The sequence below is a fragment of the Oryctolagus cuniculus genome, chromosome 15, assembly GCF_964237555.1.
Source record: "Oryctolagus cuniculus chromosome 15, mOryCun1.1, whole genome shotgun sequence".
In the NCBI taxonomy this organism is placed as follows: domain Eukaryota; kingdom Metazoa; phylum Chordata; class Mammalia; order Lagomorpha; family Leporidae; genus Oryctolagus; species Oryctolagus cuniculus.
This window is the reverse complement of record NC_091446.1, coordinates 62068819-62084878: the sequence shown is the minus strand read 5'-3', so window position 1 is coordinate 62084878 and position 16060 is coordinate 62068819. Positions and strand designations below refer to the sequence as shown.

At 59.0% G+C, this 16060-nt stretch overlaps 1 protein-coding gene across 4 annotated transcripts in view; it reads right to left on the bottom strand.

Annotated features, from left to right (window-relative positions):
* Positions 1 to 486: 486 nt before the first annotated feature.
* PALD1 (phosphatase domain containing paladin 1) overlaps positions 487 to 16060 on the bottom strand; it is a 58601-nt gene continuing 43027 nt past the window's right edge. For all 4 annotated transcript variants that reach the window (XM_051823824.2, XM_051823822.2, XM_051823825.2 and 1 more), the window contains exons 14-20: positions 15878 to 16033; positions 15453 to 15635; positions 13844 to 13984; positions 13618 to 13689; positions 10925 to 11065; positions 3001 to 3156; positions 487 to 1929 (exon numbers count right to left, since the gene is read on the bottom strand). In XM_051823824.2, coding sequence (XP_051679784.1) covers positions 1762 to 1929; positions 3001 to 3156; positions 10925 to 11065; positions 13618 to 13689; positions 13844 to 13984; positions 15453 to 15635; positions 15878 to 16033 — 1017 coding nt within the window. In that variant the 3' untranslated portion in view covers positions 487 to 1761. The remainder of the gene's footprint in view (positions 1930 to 3000; positions 3157 to 10924; positions 11066 to 13617; positions 13690 to 13843; positions 13985 to 15452; positions 15636 to 15877; positions 16034 to 16060) is intronic.

Below are 16060 nucleotides of genomic sequence, written 5' to 3'. Positions count from 1 at the left end.
TGCACAGACAGGGTGGACTCCGGGTTCCATGTAGACACCTGGCTGACCCGGGACTACAGCCCAGAGGTCCTGGGGGAGGCCCAAGGGGTCGGTGCTCTCTGCCTCACCCTCTCTGCCACCTCTTCGCCCATCACCAACCCAATGCGACTGTGTGCCGTCAACCAGAGGCCCGAGGCGGCCAGGGAGAAGTGGAAGCCGGGGGCTGCCCTGCAGACGCACCTTCCTTGGACCGGCAGTCCTCCCACGTCAGTGCGAATTCGCTGGTTAGGATGCCTCCCTCAGGGAGGGGCTCAGCGCGGCAGCCCTGAGCACCCAGCGCTGAGAGGTTGGGGCTACCTGGGGGTGGGACGCACAGGCGGAACTCTGTCCCAAGGACCGGAAGTGCCAGGGGCAGGGACCCTGGACTCGCTGTGGCCACCCAGCCTAACTCTAAAGGAGCAGGGGCTCCGGCTGCATCAGCCCCACATGAAAGACACATGAGCCCACTCCACACACTTAGCTGTTTTTAATGCTCAAAAGCTCTGTACAAAAAAAAAAAAAAAAAAGAATCCTCACAATGCCCCTGTGAGGTAGGTAGACAAGTATTATTCTCCCATTTTACAGATGGGGAAACTGAGGCTGAGGCAGAGAGGTGAAGTGGTCAGCCAGTGGTCCCAGCACAGCTGAAAGAGCCAACCACACACACACAAGGACCCAATCTCTGACTCCTCATCTGGACCGCGTTCCACAAAGAATTTAAAACGTTTTCATACATGCGAAAAGAATTAAAAAAAAAAAAGGTAGTGAACAGATACACAGTAGTTCTGCAAAAGGCGTCAGCCAAGGGGTCAGCCACCTTCCCACGCTGGGGGGCTCTGCACAACGCTGGCCTCTTCCCTTTTCAGATGCAGGTGGCACGTGGCTCTGTCTTCCCGCAGAAGTGTCTGAGCCCAGCGAGCCAGCCAGGTAGACAGCGGGCAGCCCCCTCCTCACTGGGCAGCCCCCGGCCACAACAGCTGCAGGACACAAATACAGTTCTGCTCTGCTGCGGCCTCCTCCAAGCAGCCTGCCCGCTGCGTGGACACAGGCAATCCTCACCAGGCAGCCCAGGGTCTCTGCGATGGCCTGGAATCCAGGTGAGCCCCTCACGCCACACGGAGCCCAGCCCCTCACACACCACTGGCCACAAGGGCAGGGCTGGGAGCCCCGCTGGGCGCTCAGGGCCAAGATCAGCGCAGAAGTGCCCTCCGCTCCAGGCCGCGGCTTCCTCAGTGCCTCCTGGCCGGCTCCCAGGCTCTGCGCTGCACCTGGTCCCCCCGAGGACTTCTGTGGGCCTCTGGCCTCTTGGCCTCTGCCAGCTCCATGGCCACACAGGCTGTCTCTGCAATCTCCCAGGCTGGAGGGGCGCACGGGAGGCCAGACACGGGGAAGAAGCTGCCGTTAAGGTCACAATCCACCCAGCGCATCTCAGGGAAGAGGCTTGGGCAGGACAGCAGAGGCAGCAGCGGAAGGGAACGGTGCTGGCCTGGGGCTGCAGACGACGGCAGGAGGCGGTGGTGCTCAGCTGTTTGGCAGTTTGGGAGGGAGCTCCTTGGAGGCCAGGGTAGCCAGGGGTGGGGGAGCCTGGGGGTCAACCACACGCTGTGCTAAGTGCCCCAGGAAAAGCTCTTTCCAATAAAAGGCTGCCAACCCCACCCCAGCCTCTCCAGGAAGCTGGGAATCGGTTCACAGTGGCACCTCCAGGATGCAAGGGGCCCTGACAGGGAGCCGGGAGGAAGTCCCCTACAGGAAGTCCCCAGCCGCAGAGGGCTCGGGGCTGTCAGGCCACTGCTGCCACCGGTGGCGCAGCCTGGAGCAGGGCAGCCTGGAGCAGGGCCGGTCCTCGGTGCCCTCCAGCTCGGGGAAGCCCAGCTGATTGAGAAGCTCATAGACTCCTGCCTTCGCCGCCACCTGGGGAGGAAGGCAGAGATGGGAGAGGCGTTATGGGGATGGGGTGGGGGTCCAGGTGACCCTACCCCTGCATTAGGCCATCGCCCAAAGCACATGGCTGAGACGGCCAGAGCTGCTCCCCCACCCCAAGCCCAGCCACCTCAACAAATCCGCACGCTCAACAACCCACCTCGCAGGACTGCCCTGGGCAGCCACACATGCACAGAGCCGTCAGCAGAGAGCCAGCAGCACGGCAGGCCCCCAGGAAACCACTGTCAGGTCTCCTGGCCCAGCCCATCCTCACGCAGACTTTGCCCACCTGGCATCCCAGGGCCAGCCTGAAGGTGTGTACACAGCGGCCTCCATTCCTGCCTCCCCGTACCCACTGCGGCTGGGCCGCCAGCTCCAGCTCTCCACCCATCCAGCCTGGAGTCCAGCTCAGAACCACCCAGGTCCGCCAGTGAGGTCAGCAGAGGGCCTTCCTGGCCCAGGGGTAATTACAGGCTGCTCGGGGCCGGGGCAAAGCTGTGGGCCAAGCACAGAGGGATGGAGGCGGCTGTGGACAACTGCAGGGTCTCAGGCCAGCAGCAGCTCCGGTGCTGACCCTGCACTAGCTACTCCGCCGCTCTGCGTTCGGTCTGCTCCTCTGGACGACTACATCCAAACAGGGCCACCGCAGTCCCATTTTGGCATTGAGGATGGCAGCTTTGGAGCAGCCGACTGCCCTGTCCAAGGTCTTAGCCTAAAGGTCACACAGGGCCCTGGGAAGGCACAGGTGGCATTGAGCACAATAATGGCCTTGAAGTGCCCAGGCTGGCCTAGAATGGGGTCCCTGCCCGGCAGCCTGCCCTGCTCCGTGCTGACTCGGTGTCTTCTCCTCTCTCATTCTTTGTCTCATCAGACTTTGCCTGCCAAGTGCAAACACTTTGCCTGCCAAGTGCCAAGTGCGCTGGGACCCAAAGCCCACCAAGACACGGTCTCGGCCAAATGGACACTTCCCGTGCAGCAGCAGTGAGAGGTCGCCTCGCTGGACAAGGGGGCCGGTGCACGGGGACCAGGTGGGGAGGAGCCCCGCGGCCTCCCTCCTCTCACCTCCCGCATCCAGGTGCTGAAGGGCCTCTGCCAGGAGCCGGCCCTCTCCAGGTGGAGGTAGGCGTTGAAGAGAATCAGGTACACGTAGCGCTCCAGGTACTGCAGGCTCCGCAGCTGCAGCCGCCACACATCCTGCTCCCCTCTGGCTGCCTTCGCCTGGGGGAACGGGGCAGGGCAGACACAGGGTGAGGGCTCCAGCGCCCCCACCACACCAGCACCCCACTGCCCTGAGCACCTGGACAGGGTGGTCCCTGTGGCAACACCCAGGGCACACCCCTGCCTGGGTTGCAGCAAGGACAAGCGAGCACGACGGGAGCTGGGAGTGCTGGGAGTGAAGGGCACGCAGGTCCCTGGCCTCCCTCCCCGCCGCCCGGCTCTATGGGGGAGGCCCCACATCACCTCGCACCCAGCCCCCAGGCCCAGGGCAGCCCTGTCCCCTGCAGGATACTGGGCCACCTCTCAGGCACCAGGAGTATCTGAGCCCTGGGCCTGGAGCCCCCAACAGCTGGGCCACAGCTGGAAGTTTCTATGTACAGCACACAATGTGACCCGTGCGCGTCCCCTCAACCATAGCAGGAACTGCAGGCCTGATACGAACCACAGCCACCAACCCCCCACCTCCACCTTCCCGGCCCCTGCCCCCTTTGCTTCAGGGGTGCATGACTTGGGGGGAGCTCTGGGGCCTTGGAGATGGGAGGCACAGGTGGGAGGCAGACAGTGTGCCCCACCCAGGAAGGGTACAGGAGCTGGGGGCCACAGCTCTGAATCCCTGGGAGACCCATGCACTAGGTCCTGGTCCTACCCCTGCCATTAAGCTCTCATTCCCCCACCCCCAACCCTGTGTATACAGGAAGGAGCCCTCAGGAACGGGAGGGAGAAGAAGGTCCCTGTTCCCTGGAACGGCCACACAGAGGCCTCAGCAGGGAGGCAGGAAGCAGCTAGCCCATGCCACTGGGGCTGCAGACAATCACGGCCTGGCAGGGGAGGCAGAAGCTAAGGCCAGAGCGGGCAGAGCCCCTGCGCTATGGGGTGGAGGCCCCGCAGCCAGGAATGGCCCTGGAGGCAGGTCAGGAAGACCAGGAGGCAGAGAGGGGCTGAGATGAGGTCTGCCCCCACCCCACCCCCGCCCCGCGCGCAGGAGGTGGGGAGGATCCTGCGGTGTGCTGGGGGTGGGGGTGGGGTGGGAAGGGCAGGGCTCAGAGGGGCGCAGACTTGAGCCAGCAGACAGAAGGGCAAGTGAAGGCTTTGGGGACCTCAGGGTGGGCACGGCTCATGGCTGCCGCCGGAGATGACTGGAGCAGGTGGGAGCAGGTCGCCGAGGGTTTAAAGCACATTAAGCATGCGCTCAAAAACTCAATCAATGTTACTTAGCAATCAGGCAGTAAACCAAAAAGACAAGACTTTAGCTGACTACAAACGACGGTGAGTAAGCCACGGCCAGTGAAGGCGCCCCTGCCTGTGTCCCGCTGCAGCGGGCAGTCTCCACCCAGGCCCTTGGGCTGCAGCCTGTCCCCTCGGCCACCAAAGGCCGGGAGCCCATGTGCAGACACGTCCTTAGAGAGCAGGAGAGGAAAGCCCCACGGTTCCCGCGGGCAGGACGGGCCTTCGTCCCGGCTGTGACAGCACTGTCCTGCGGGCCCCGCTGCCTTGGCAGGAGAGACACTGGAGGGGCAGGGGGAGGCGTGAGCGCTTCCTTCCAAGCCCCAGCAGCAAGGGTAGGATTATCTCTAAATTCAGGCCACCCCCAGAAGGTTCCGCGGGCACTTCCTGCCGGCTTGCAGGGCTGTGATTTTAGACAAGGGCGCACCTTCCTACCGAAGCCCTGCTTCCCTTAAGACCGTGCGTGACAGCACCGCCTGGGCCACTTCCCACGGGGAAAACCACGGAGCCGTTCCAGACTGCTTGGCAGGCCAGGCTGTCATTAGCAGCAGTGGAGCCGGGCAAGGCTTCTTCACCTCCTGAGCCTAGGCCCTAAAATAGTAGGGGGCCTCTTGGACGTCTGTCAGTCACGGCAGGGTCAGCCTGGGGGCCCCTCCAGGCTCACCTGCTGTCACAGTGCAGAGAAACTAAAGTTCAAATCGCAGAGACGTTAAATAGAAAGTCTGCCCATCCTGTGCGCACACACACACACACACATACACGTGCACACACACACATGTGTGCACACACACACGTGCGCGCATCCGTGGTCCAGATGGCCCTTCTGATCTGGAGGCAGCTGGAACCTGTGTGACCACAGCAGGTTGGGGGGGGGGGCAGCCTAACTTTTAAGCTAAAGGACACAGTGGCCAGCTGTGACAGCTGCGTACCCCACACCCAGGCCTGTGGTCAGCTTTGTTCAACCACCAACACTGAGAAGCACAAACCCGCAAGGCCAGCCCCCTGCCGACAGGACAGCCACCTGCTTTCCTGTTACCAAAGCATCCTTGCTTTGTATGAAATACCCACCACAGTGGATGAGGCTGGCTATACGGTTTTGTCCTTTCTTCCTAATGGACACATTTAACAACATCACACATTGGCAACATAAGAGGCCCCTTCCCTTTCTCTAAATGGGTCTGTGAAATACCAATACTAGGGTTAACTTCTCTTCAATCATCTCTTTTTAATATTTATCTATTTAAAAGTCAGAGCTAGAGAGAGAGAGGGAAAGACAGAGAGATCTTCCATCCACTATTGCACTCCCCAGATGGCTACAACAGCCAAGGCTGGGCCAGGCCAAAGCCAGGAGATTCCTTGGGGTCCTACATGAGTGCAGGGGCTTAAGCACTTGGGCCATCTTCTGCTGCTTTTCCAGGTACATTAGCAGAGAGCTGGATCAGAAGTGGAGCAGCCAGGACTTGAATCGGTACCCAGATGGGATGCTGGCATCACAGGGGGCTGATTTACCTGCCACACCACAGCGCTGGTCTCAATTCTTTGTTCTCCAATACTTCATGAGTCTAGGATTGGATGGTCTCAAAGATCTCATGCTGCCTAAAAATCCTGTGGCAGGCATTTGGCACAGTGGTTAGGAGACTGCTTGGGATGCCTGCATCCCATGTCAACGGGCCTGGGTTCAAGTCCAGGCTTTGCTCTCAATTCCAGCTTCCCACTGATGTGTACCTTGGGAGGCAGCAGGTGATGGCTCATGGCTGGGCCCCTGCACCTCACACCGGAGACCCAGATGGAGTTCCCAGCTCCCAGCTGCAGGGTGGCCCAGCCCTGGCCATTGCAGACATTCGGGGAGTGAACCAGTAGATGGGAGTGCTCACTCCCTCTGCCTCTGAGATTAAAATAAATAAATAATTTTTAAAATTCTATAACCAGAACCACGAAATAAAATCCCGTCTCCTTTCAAGTAGTGGCACATGGGTTAAGCAACAGCCCCTAACAGGGTGGCCTCCAATGGCCACTTCCCAAACTCAGGTCCCCCTGCCACCCCCAGGCCCAGGTGTCGGTGGGGAGTGAGGGGAAGCCACCCTGGCACTGCACAGGGACAGTCCCCACATTAGGAGTGCCACAGCTGACACCAGGCCTTCCCCCACAGACCAGAGTGGACATGAATAGAGGCGGGGCGTGTGGACGAAACCAGGCTCCACTCCAGCCAGCCCGGCTCCTACCCCTGGGGGAACGCCAGCCTGGAGGCCCACTTCCGGGAAACCCACACTGGGCCTTGCAAGAGGCTCTGGTGCCTAAGACCCCTGGCACCGGGGCCAAGGGAAGAGCAAGCTGTGATGGTGTGAACCACAAACACCACCCAGAGGAGTCAGTCATACAGGCCTGACAGCATCTGGGGTTTCCAGACACGGGGCCAGGTGCTGGGCACCAGGGACCCTGCCAGGATGGGGCACAGAGCTTGGGGAAGGTTTCCCGGGCCGAGCTGCTCAGCAGGATGGCTGCTCACTGTTCTTCCTGCTTCTGTGTGTGTGTGTGTAAGGCAGAGAGAGAGAGAGAGACAGAGAGACAGAGACCTCTCACCTACTGCTTCACTCCCCAAATGTCATCAACAGCCAGGGCTGGGACAGGCCACAGGCAGGAGCCGGGAACTCCACCCAGCTCTCCCATGTGGGTGGCAGGGACCCAAGTACTTTAGCCATTATCTGCTGCCTCCCAGAGTGCATTAGTTGGAAGCTGAATTGGAAGTGAAGCTCAGACTTAAACCCAGGCACTCCCACAAGGTATGCAGGCGTCTTAACTGCTGGGCCAGACACCCGTCCCTGCTCCCAGCGCTTTGATGGGAAGAATAGCAATGGTGCCAGTGACCCTAGCAGGTGGTGCTGTGAGTGCCTCGAATTCCCGGCTGGGGGCACTAGCATCTCACTCACAGAGACCCTGCGCAGCTGCTGTTCTCAGAACAGGAGACTCAGACCCCACACACTCAGGTCCTGGCCCCCCTCCATCTCCACGTTGTCCCAGCGGAGGGGATGAACTCCAGGGCAAAACCATTTTATAAACTCAGGGGGAGTGTGCCCGAAGGGAAGCAGTATTACCCCGACACCGAAATCAAACCACAGCATCTGGAGGGGGAAAAATACAGACCAAGATCTCCTAGGAACAGAGATCAAAAGTCCTCAACAAAATGCTAGTAAGAAGAACTGACACCATGACCAAGTCTGATTTATCCTAGGAAGGCAAGGCTGGTTTAACATCTGAAAATCAATGAAAGGAACATGTTGTCTATCAACAGAATAAATGCAGGATTGATTGAGCCCACCCAGATTACAGAGAGTGATCCGCTGCACCCAGAGTCTGCGAACGTTAATCGCATCTAGAATATACTTTCACAGAAACATCTAGAATAATGTTTCACACATACCGGGGTTCTGTGGCCTGGCCAAGTTGATACATAAAATTAACCATCGGGGGTGGGAGGGCCTAGTGGTTTAGGCAGCAGTCAAGACATTCTCTACATTCCATAGCAGAGTGCCTGAGTTCAAGTCCCAGCCCTGCTCCCAGTTCCAGTTTCCCACTAATGTGCACCCTGGGAGGCTGCAGGTGATGGCTTAAGTAGTTGGGCACTTGTCATCCACACGGGACATCCATACTGAGTTCCTGGCTCCCAGAGTTGGCCTGGCACAGCCCCAACCATTGTTGGCATCTGCAGAGTAAATCAGCAGATGTCCACCCACCAGCCCTCCCTCTCTCTCTGCCTCTCAAATAAATTAAATAAATAAGATTGTCCGTGATGAAAACATGAGCCTAATTCATCATGACCCTGGATTAAAAATGACACCAAAGGCACAACTAAAGTAAAAAATAGATGTTGGGCTTTGTATCAAAGAAGTCTACCAACAATGCTAATACATCTGGGGAAGCAGCAGAAGATGGCCCAAGTTTGGGTCCCTGCCATCCACATATGGGAGACCTGGATGGAGTTCCTGGCTCCTGGCTTCGACCCGGGCCAGTCTTGGCTATACAGCCATTTGGGGAGTGAAACAGAAGATAGAAGATATTTCTCTCTCTATCTCTTTCCCTCTCTGTTGTCACTCTTTCAAACACAAAGATCTTTAAATAAATAGATTAAAAAAATAGCGTTTGTCCTAAACTCAGCTCACTGGGGCCACCTGGTGGCCATGCTGGGGCTCAGGTATCCTCCTCCCCCTGCAGAGACCAGCCCCACTCCCAGCCTTGGGAACAGGAGAGGGGCCAGGGAGGACCACCCGCTAAGGCTCTGCTCCCTTCCTCCTCATCACCAGTCTACACCTGGAAGGGGGCAGAGCCACCACCTCCACTGCCAGCCCCAGCCACGCTGGCCAGTAGAACCCACTCACCTGGCCAACCTCACTTCTGATGACCAAGGGAGCTGTGTCGGCACCAAACCAGCTCCACTGGAGACTCTCAACTCGCTCTGCACCTGGCACACCGGGCAGCCTCCCAGCCTTCGCCATGCGGCCACTCCTCGCGCTTATCATGGGGGTGCGTGAGGCCAGCCCTGGGGAGCGTCTCCTCCCTCCCATGCTCCCTGGCGCACCCTGTGTACCTCACAAAACCCGCACAGGGCTGCAGACTCAGGAAGGCAGGGTCCCCAGCAGGGGGAGGGGTCTCTGATGGCCCTGGCCAGCCCCAGAAGGGGAACCACGGTGCTGAGATGCAGGGCTGGGCATCACTTTTCAACTCCTGGGACCTCCAAGGGCAGAGAGGACCATGCCCTGTCTCAGTGCCCTCTGAAAGTAGAGCATCTCAGCCGCTTGGCTCAGTGCTGCCACCTGGTGACGGCACATGCAACCACAGTAGGCAGGGCCCAAAGGTTACACAAAAGGGGCCTGAGGGTGCTGTGTAATACACGCCCTATCCCCCTGCCAGTCAATGACAGTGGGCCACACAGGAGGGGGCTTTCCCAAGTTCTCCTGCAGAGCGGCGGGTTCTGGCACAGCGGCTAGGACACCAGGGTCCTCCATACTGACTGCCTGGGTTCAAGTCCCAGCTCTGGCTCCTGACTCCAGCGTCCTGTAAAGGCAGCCCCCGGGAGGCAGTGGTGACAGCTGAAGTGATCGGCTTCCTATGGCCCAAGTGGGAGACCTGGATTCAGGTCCAGGCTCTGGGCTTTGACCTCAGACAGCAACCATTGGGTACACTTGGGGAGGGAGCCAGCAGCTGGGAGCACCTGCTCACTCTGTGTCCCTATGTTTCTCTGCCTCTCAAATAATAAAAGCATTTGTAATTTGGGTTTTTTTTTTTTTTGCTTTTGTTTTTTTTACTTTATTTATTTGAAAGGCAGAGTTGCAGAGAGAGAGGGCTTCTATCTGCTGGTTCACTCCCCAGATGGCTGCAGTGGCCAGAGCTGGGCCGATCTGAAGCCAGGAGCCAAGAGCTTCCTCTGGGTCTCCCATGTGGGTGCAGGGGCCCAAGCATCTGGGCCATCTTTTACTGCTTTCTCAGGCCACAGCAGGGAGCTGGATCAGAAGTGAAGCAGCCAGGACTCGAATCAGTGCCCATATGGGATGCCGGCACTGCAGGAGGAGGCTTTACCCACTACACCACAGCGCCGGCCCAGAAAGTTTTTGTTTTAAGTTCACGAGGAAATTAGGTTAAAGGATAACATAAAAGGGGTCGACTCTGTGGCACAGTGGGTTACAGGCCCAACCTGCAGTGCCAGGATACCACAGGGGCGATGGTTCGAGTCCCAACTGCTCCACTTCTGATGCAGTTCCCTGCTAATGTGCCTGGGAAAGAAATGGAGGATGGCCCAGGTCCTTGGGCCCCTGCACCCATGTGGGAGATCCCGAAGAAGCTCCTGGCTCCTGGACTGGCCTAGTCCTGGCCACTGCAGCCATTTGGAGAGTGAACCATCAGATGAAAGACCTCTCTCTCTCTGTCTCTACCTCTCTCTGTAACTCTTTCGAATAAAGACAGATGCGTCGGCCGGCGCTGCAGCTCACTAGGCTAATCCTCTGCCTGCGGTGCCGGCACACCGGGTTCTAGTCCTGGTTGGGGCACAGGATTCTGTCCTGGTTGCTCCTCTTCCAGTCCAGCTCTCTGCTATGGCCCAGGAAGGCAGTGGAGGATGGCCCAGGTCCTTGGGCCCTGCACCCGCATGGGAGACCAGGAGGAAGCACCTGGCTCCTGGCTTCAGATTGGTGCAGCGTGCCGCAATGCACCGGCTGTAGCAGCCACTTGGGGGGTGAACCAATGGAAAAAGGAAGACCTTTCTCTCTGTCTCTCTCTCTCACACTAACTCTGTCAAAAAAAAAAAAAAAAAAGATATGTGTCTCTTGGAACACGCCGTCTTTAAGCGCCACAGGCCTGCACTCTGGCCATCACCTCTGCACACATCCCACTGCCCAGTCCAGAGTCAGGTGACAGAGGCTTGGACCTGGGGACATTTCCATCACCAAGAATCACCTCCACTTCCGGAAGGTGGAGAGTGACCGAGAGCCGATGACGGGGCCTCAGACTCCGGGGCCGAGCACGTCGGCAAGGCCCTGGGTCGGGGCAGGCTTACCTGGCGGTAGGTGCAAATGATGATCTCCCGCAGGTGGTAGTGCATGGGCGTCATGGTCTCACTGACCGTGTCCAGGGCCGCATCCACCTCCTTCTTCACGTGGTGCCCGTCGGGCAGCAGCTGCACCACCTGCATCACTACCTGGGGCCAGAGCAGGGGTTGAGCAGGCAGAGAGCCAGCGGGGGTGGGGAGAGGGGTGGGAGTGTCTCCAGCCCCAGCACCAGGCTCAGCCCACACCGAGCCCCCAGCTCTGCCCAGAGCCCTGCCTGCCTCTACTCTCAGGCTAGGGGCCTGAGATGTCACGAGGTGACATTGGCAATGATTTCTCAGATGTAACAACAAAAGTAGGGCAACAAGAGCAAAAGGAGTCAAACCAGACTTCATCAAAATGGAAAACTTGTGTGCACCAAAGGCCACTATCACAGAGCAAAAAGGCAGCCAAGGCTCAGGCGCCTAGCCCAGCAGGTAAGACGCCCACGTCCCACACCGGCTCCTGACTCCAGCTTCCTGTTAATGTGGATCCCGGGAGGCAGCAGCCAAGGCCTCATCACTGGGTCCCTGCACCCACAAGGGAGACCTGGACAGGATTCCCGCTCCCGACTTCAGGCCCAGGCCCAGCCCCAGTCGCTGTAGACACTCGGGCACGGAATCGGCAATGGGAGCTCTCTCCCTGTCTCTCTAACAAGCCAAGAAATGTAAAGGCAATTACAGAATAGGAGGAAATCTTTGTGAATCACACATCTGATCAGGGATTAATATCCAGAATACGGAAATAGTTCCTAAAACTCAGTAACAACAGGGGTAGGTGTAGCCACCCGCAGTGCCAGCATCCCACATGGGTGCCGGTTTGAGTCCTGGCTGTTCCACTTCTGATCCAGCTCCCTGCTTACGTGCCTGGGAAAGCAGTGGAAGATGGCTCAAGTGTGTGGGCCCCTGTCACCCACGTGGGAGACCTGGAGGAAGCTCCTGGCTCCTGGCTTTAGCATGGCCCAGCCATGATTATTGCAGCCATCTGGGAAGTGAACCAGCAATGGAAACGTGCTCGCTCGCTTGCTCTCTCTCCTTCTCTCTTCCCCTTTCTCTCCCCATAATTTTGGCTTTAAAATAAATAAATAAATCTTAAATAAAAGACAGCCATCAAGTGTTGGTGCAGATACAGGAAAGTTGGAACCCTTGTGCACAGCTGGCAGGAAGGGGGAATGGGACAGCAGTTGTGGCAAATTAGGTGGCAACTCCTCTAAATAAATAGATAGATAGATAGACAGACAGACAGACAGCACGACCACCTGGCCCAGCGATGCCACTCCTGGGTGCACACACACAGGGGCGGAAAGCAGGGACAGCCACGTTCACAGCAGCCCGAGGTAGAAACTGGCCTGCGAGGGGTGACTGGACACACAAACAGCACACGCAGGTCCAGCCTTAAAAACAAGGGGACTCTGGTTCCCGCCACAGCACTGACGAGCAAGGAGAATGCCGCAGACACCGTGTGGCAGCACCGCCGTGCGCCCCCAGCACCGTCAGATCCACAGAGACGGAGCAGGGCCGGGTGCAGGGGCTGCGGGAGAACACCTACATGTGTTCTACAGATGTGCCTGATGCCCCCGAAGTGTACACTTAGAACGGCTGCAGTGGTAGCTTTTCTGCTGTGTGCATTTTCACACAGTGAGAAAGGGAAAAGTGGGGCACTGTGGTGCAGCAGGGAAAGCCGCCGCCTGCAGTGCCTGCATCCCATATGAATGCCAGTTCAAGTCCCAGCTGCTCCACTTCTGATCCAGCTTCCTGCTAATGCCCTGGGAAAGCAGTAGAAGATGGCCCGAGTGCTTGGACCTCTGCACCCGCATGGGAGACCCGGAGGAAACTCCTGGCTCCTGGCTTCGAATCAGCGCAGCTCTGGCCATTGCGGCCATTTGGGGAGTGAACCAGCAGATGAAGACCTCTCTCTTTCTCTGCCTCTACATCTCTAACTCTGCCTTCCAAATAAATAAATAAATCTTAAAAAAAAAAAAAAAAAAAACAGGAGGGGGTAAAGCATCTGAGAATCAGCCAGGAGCAGGAAGAGAGAGGAGGCCCTGGCGGGAACAGCACCCGCAGAGGCCCAGACGCTGAATGGGCTCTGGCCAAGAACTGCAGGGACCTGCGAGGCTGGCCTACAGTGAGGTCAGGAGAGGGGCGTGTGGAGAGGCCAGCCCGGCAGGCAGGAGCTGACCACTGGGCGGCCACTCTGAGGGGACCTTGCCACCTGCTCACACAGGGAGGTGACACACTGCACCCAGCAGGTGTACAACACACGCGACTGAATCTGCCAGATGAGTGGCTGCCCATCCACTGCCCTGAACTGAAACAGAGCGACAGGCAGGGCTGAGCAGGCACCATACCAAGGCCACCGACCACAGCCAGGTGCTAGGTGCCTGTCAGGCAGCCATCAACTTGACCCAGACCACAGAGTGGCTCGGGACCCACCCCAGGGCACATGGCAGTCCCTCAGCTGGGTCGGGGAACAGCGGGGGTCTGGCCGCTCCCTCTTCTGTGGCCACCTGCTAGGACCCCAGAGTCAAGCTGCCCCACGCCTTAGTTCACTCATCTGTGCAATGGGCACAGAGGAGCACAGGGAGGATGAGGTGGAGGAGGTAATGCTGTTAGAAGGAGCTTTAGACTCTTCCTGCTGTCCAGGGACCCCCGAGGGCACTCACCTGAAACTCGCCTTTGGTGAACTTGGCATCGGGCACACTCACAAGCTCCTCTTCACCCACCTCGGGGAAGCCCTGAGCACGGACAGCAGTGAGATGGGGCACCCAGCCCCAGGCCAGGCTCTCCCGCGGTAGCTCTGCCCAGAACCGACGGGAAAGGGGCTACAGGCCCACAGCCTCCGGCCACAGCCAGCATCCCTGGGGCCCCTACACGAGAAGCCTCACGTACTTGGATGTGCCAGAAGGCCAGCACGGCCACCACCATCGCCGTCGTGGTCCGGCCTTGGCCACTGAGGCAGCTGAACACGAAGCCACTGCCCGGGTCCTTGGCAAGGGGGGCCTGCAGGGCCTGCAGCAGCCTGTCGAAGTCCTGGGCGGGGAGGCCGAGGCGTGAGTCGGGGGGCCTCCTGGCTGCGGAGCCCCAGCGTGGACCCCGTCCAGAGGGCCACCCCAGCAGCTGCCCTCAGGCTCACAGCCTCACATGCGCACAGGCAACTCACGGGGTGCCCCGGCGACCACAGGCGAGTACTGCTTCTCCCTGTGCTGTTGTAGCCGCCCGCCCCATCACCGGGGATCAGACTCGTGAGCACACACAGCCCCCACCTGGGCCCCAGGGCACCCACCACCCGCCAGGCGGGATGCGCACGGGCACGCCTTCCTCATGTGCTGCACCCCTGGCCTGCACAGGGCCTGCCTGGGCTGGACGGCTCACAACAGCAAAGCCCTGCTCTACACTCACTGCAGCACATGGCCACCAGGGGGCAACAAACCACAGGCGGAGGCCAGGAGGGCCCCAGGCAGGAAACCCCAGGGGCAGCGGCACTCACATGGCAGGCACACGGTGACCACATACAACACAGGCCAGGCACACACCCCACACAGCTCAGACACCCACAATGACACCCACATCACAGACCCACAGAGCCACATGCCAACAGCCTCAGAGCTACACACCAGCAACACACAACGTTCTACTCCACAAACCCAGGCCCGACAGGCACCACTCAGCACCAGCACCAAGACCACTCGGCACCAGCACCACGCAGCACCAAGACCATTCAGCACAAGTACTACACAGCACCAAGAGCACTGAACACCAAGACCACTCAGCACCAGCACCAAGACCACTTGGCACCAGCACCACACAGCACCAAGACCATTCAGCATAAGTATTACACAGCACCAAGAGCACTGAGCACCAAGATCACTCAGCACCAGCACCAACACCACTGGCACCAGCACCATGTAGCACCAAGACCACCACACAGCACCAGCACCATACAGCACCAAGACCACTTGGCATCAGCACCATGCAGCACCAAGATCACTCAGCATCAGTACTATACAGCACCAAGACCACTCAGCACCAGTACCACACAGCACCAAGACCATACAGCTCTGACAGTACGCAGTGCCCCTGCAGGCAGGCTCTCCACACACCCCACAAAAACCAAGGACACGTCCACCCCCAACATACACACAGTCATGTACACTCTCCTACAAGACACAACACAACACCTCATGGGCCCTCAAAAGGGTCACAGAAAATGTACATTATGGAAAACTATGCATGGACTTCAATATTTTGCAACAAAATATATCTCAATTGTATTTTTCCATGACTTTTTTGAAATAGCTTTAATACATACACACACACGTGCGCATGTGTGCGCAACCATAACACATCACAAATATGTCTGCACACACGCATCACACAGCCTGGAAGGGATGTGCATCAGCAAACCACCTGGGCCAAATCTGAAATTCAGTCATTGTCCCAGCCCCACAGAGCACCAGGGACGCCGCCTCCCCTCCTGCCAGGGCCCAGGCCACCTCACCTGCTCGCGGGGGGCACAGAAGTCGGGCACGGGGATGCGGTGGTAGGTGAGGCCAGGGCAGGCCCTGCTGTGCTGGCTGAAGACCTCCTGCGTGGTCAGGCACATCTGGAACCTGGGGGTCGGTGGGCCCTTGGTGTCGGCCGCAGGTGGGCTCAGATGGGCCTTTAGCTGGGCCTCCAGCGCCTGGGAGGAAGGCACAGAGGGCACAGGGCCCGAGGCAGCCTCCAGCCCAGCCCAGGTTCCCAGGCCCATCCCTGCCCCGGAGCCACGGAGGGGACAGGGGCGCTAGAACCGAGTCCCCACTCAGCCCCACTCAGCCACCCTCTGCGACCACCCCTCCCAGGAGGGGGAGGGGCCTCCTGGAGACCCTGCAGACCCACTTCCCCCAAGGCCTCCTGTGCAGGTGGAGGAGGGAGGGGCCTCACCTCCAGCTGGGCAGGGTCCAGGGGCGGCCCGGGCGGCCTCAGGCTGTGGGTGCGCCCGTCACACTCCAGCACGGCCTCTTCTCGCAGGTTCACCCAGACCACCTGCCGCAGCTTCCGCTTGGCGTCCGTCAGGTAGGCCAGGATGCTCCCCAGGGCCTGGGAGACACAGGGCCGTGGGTGACG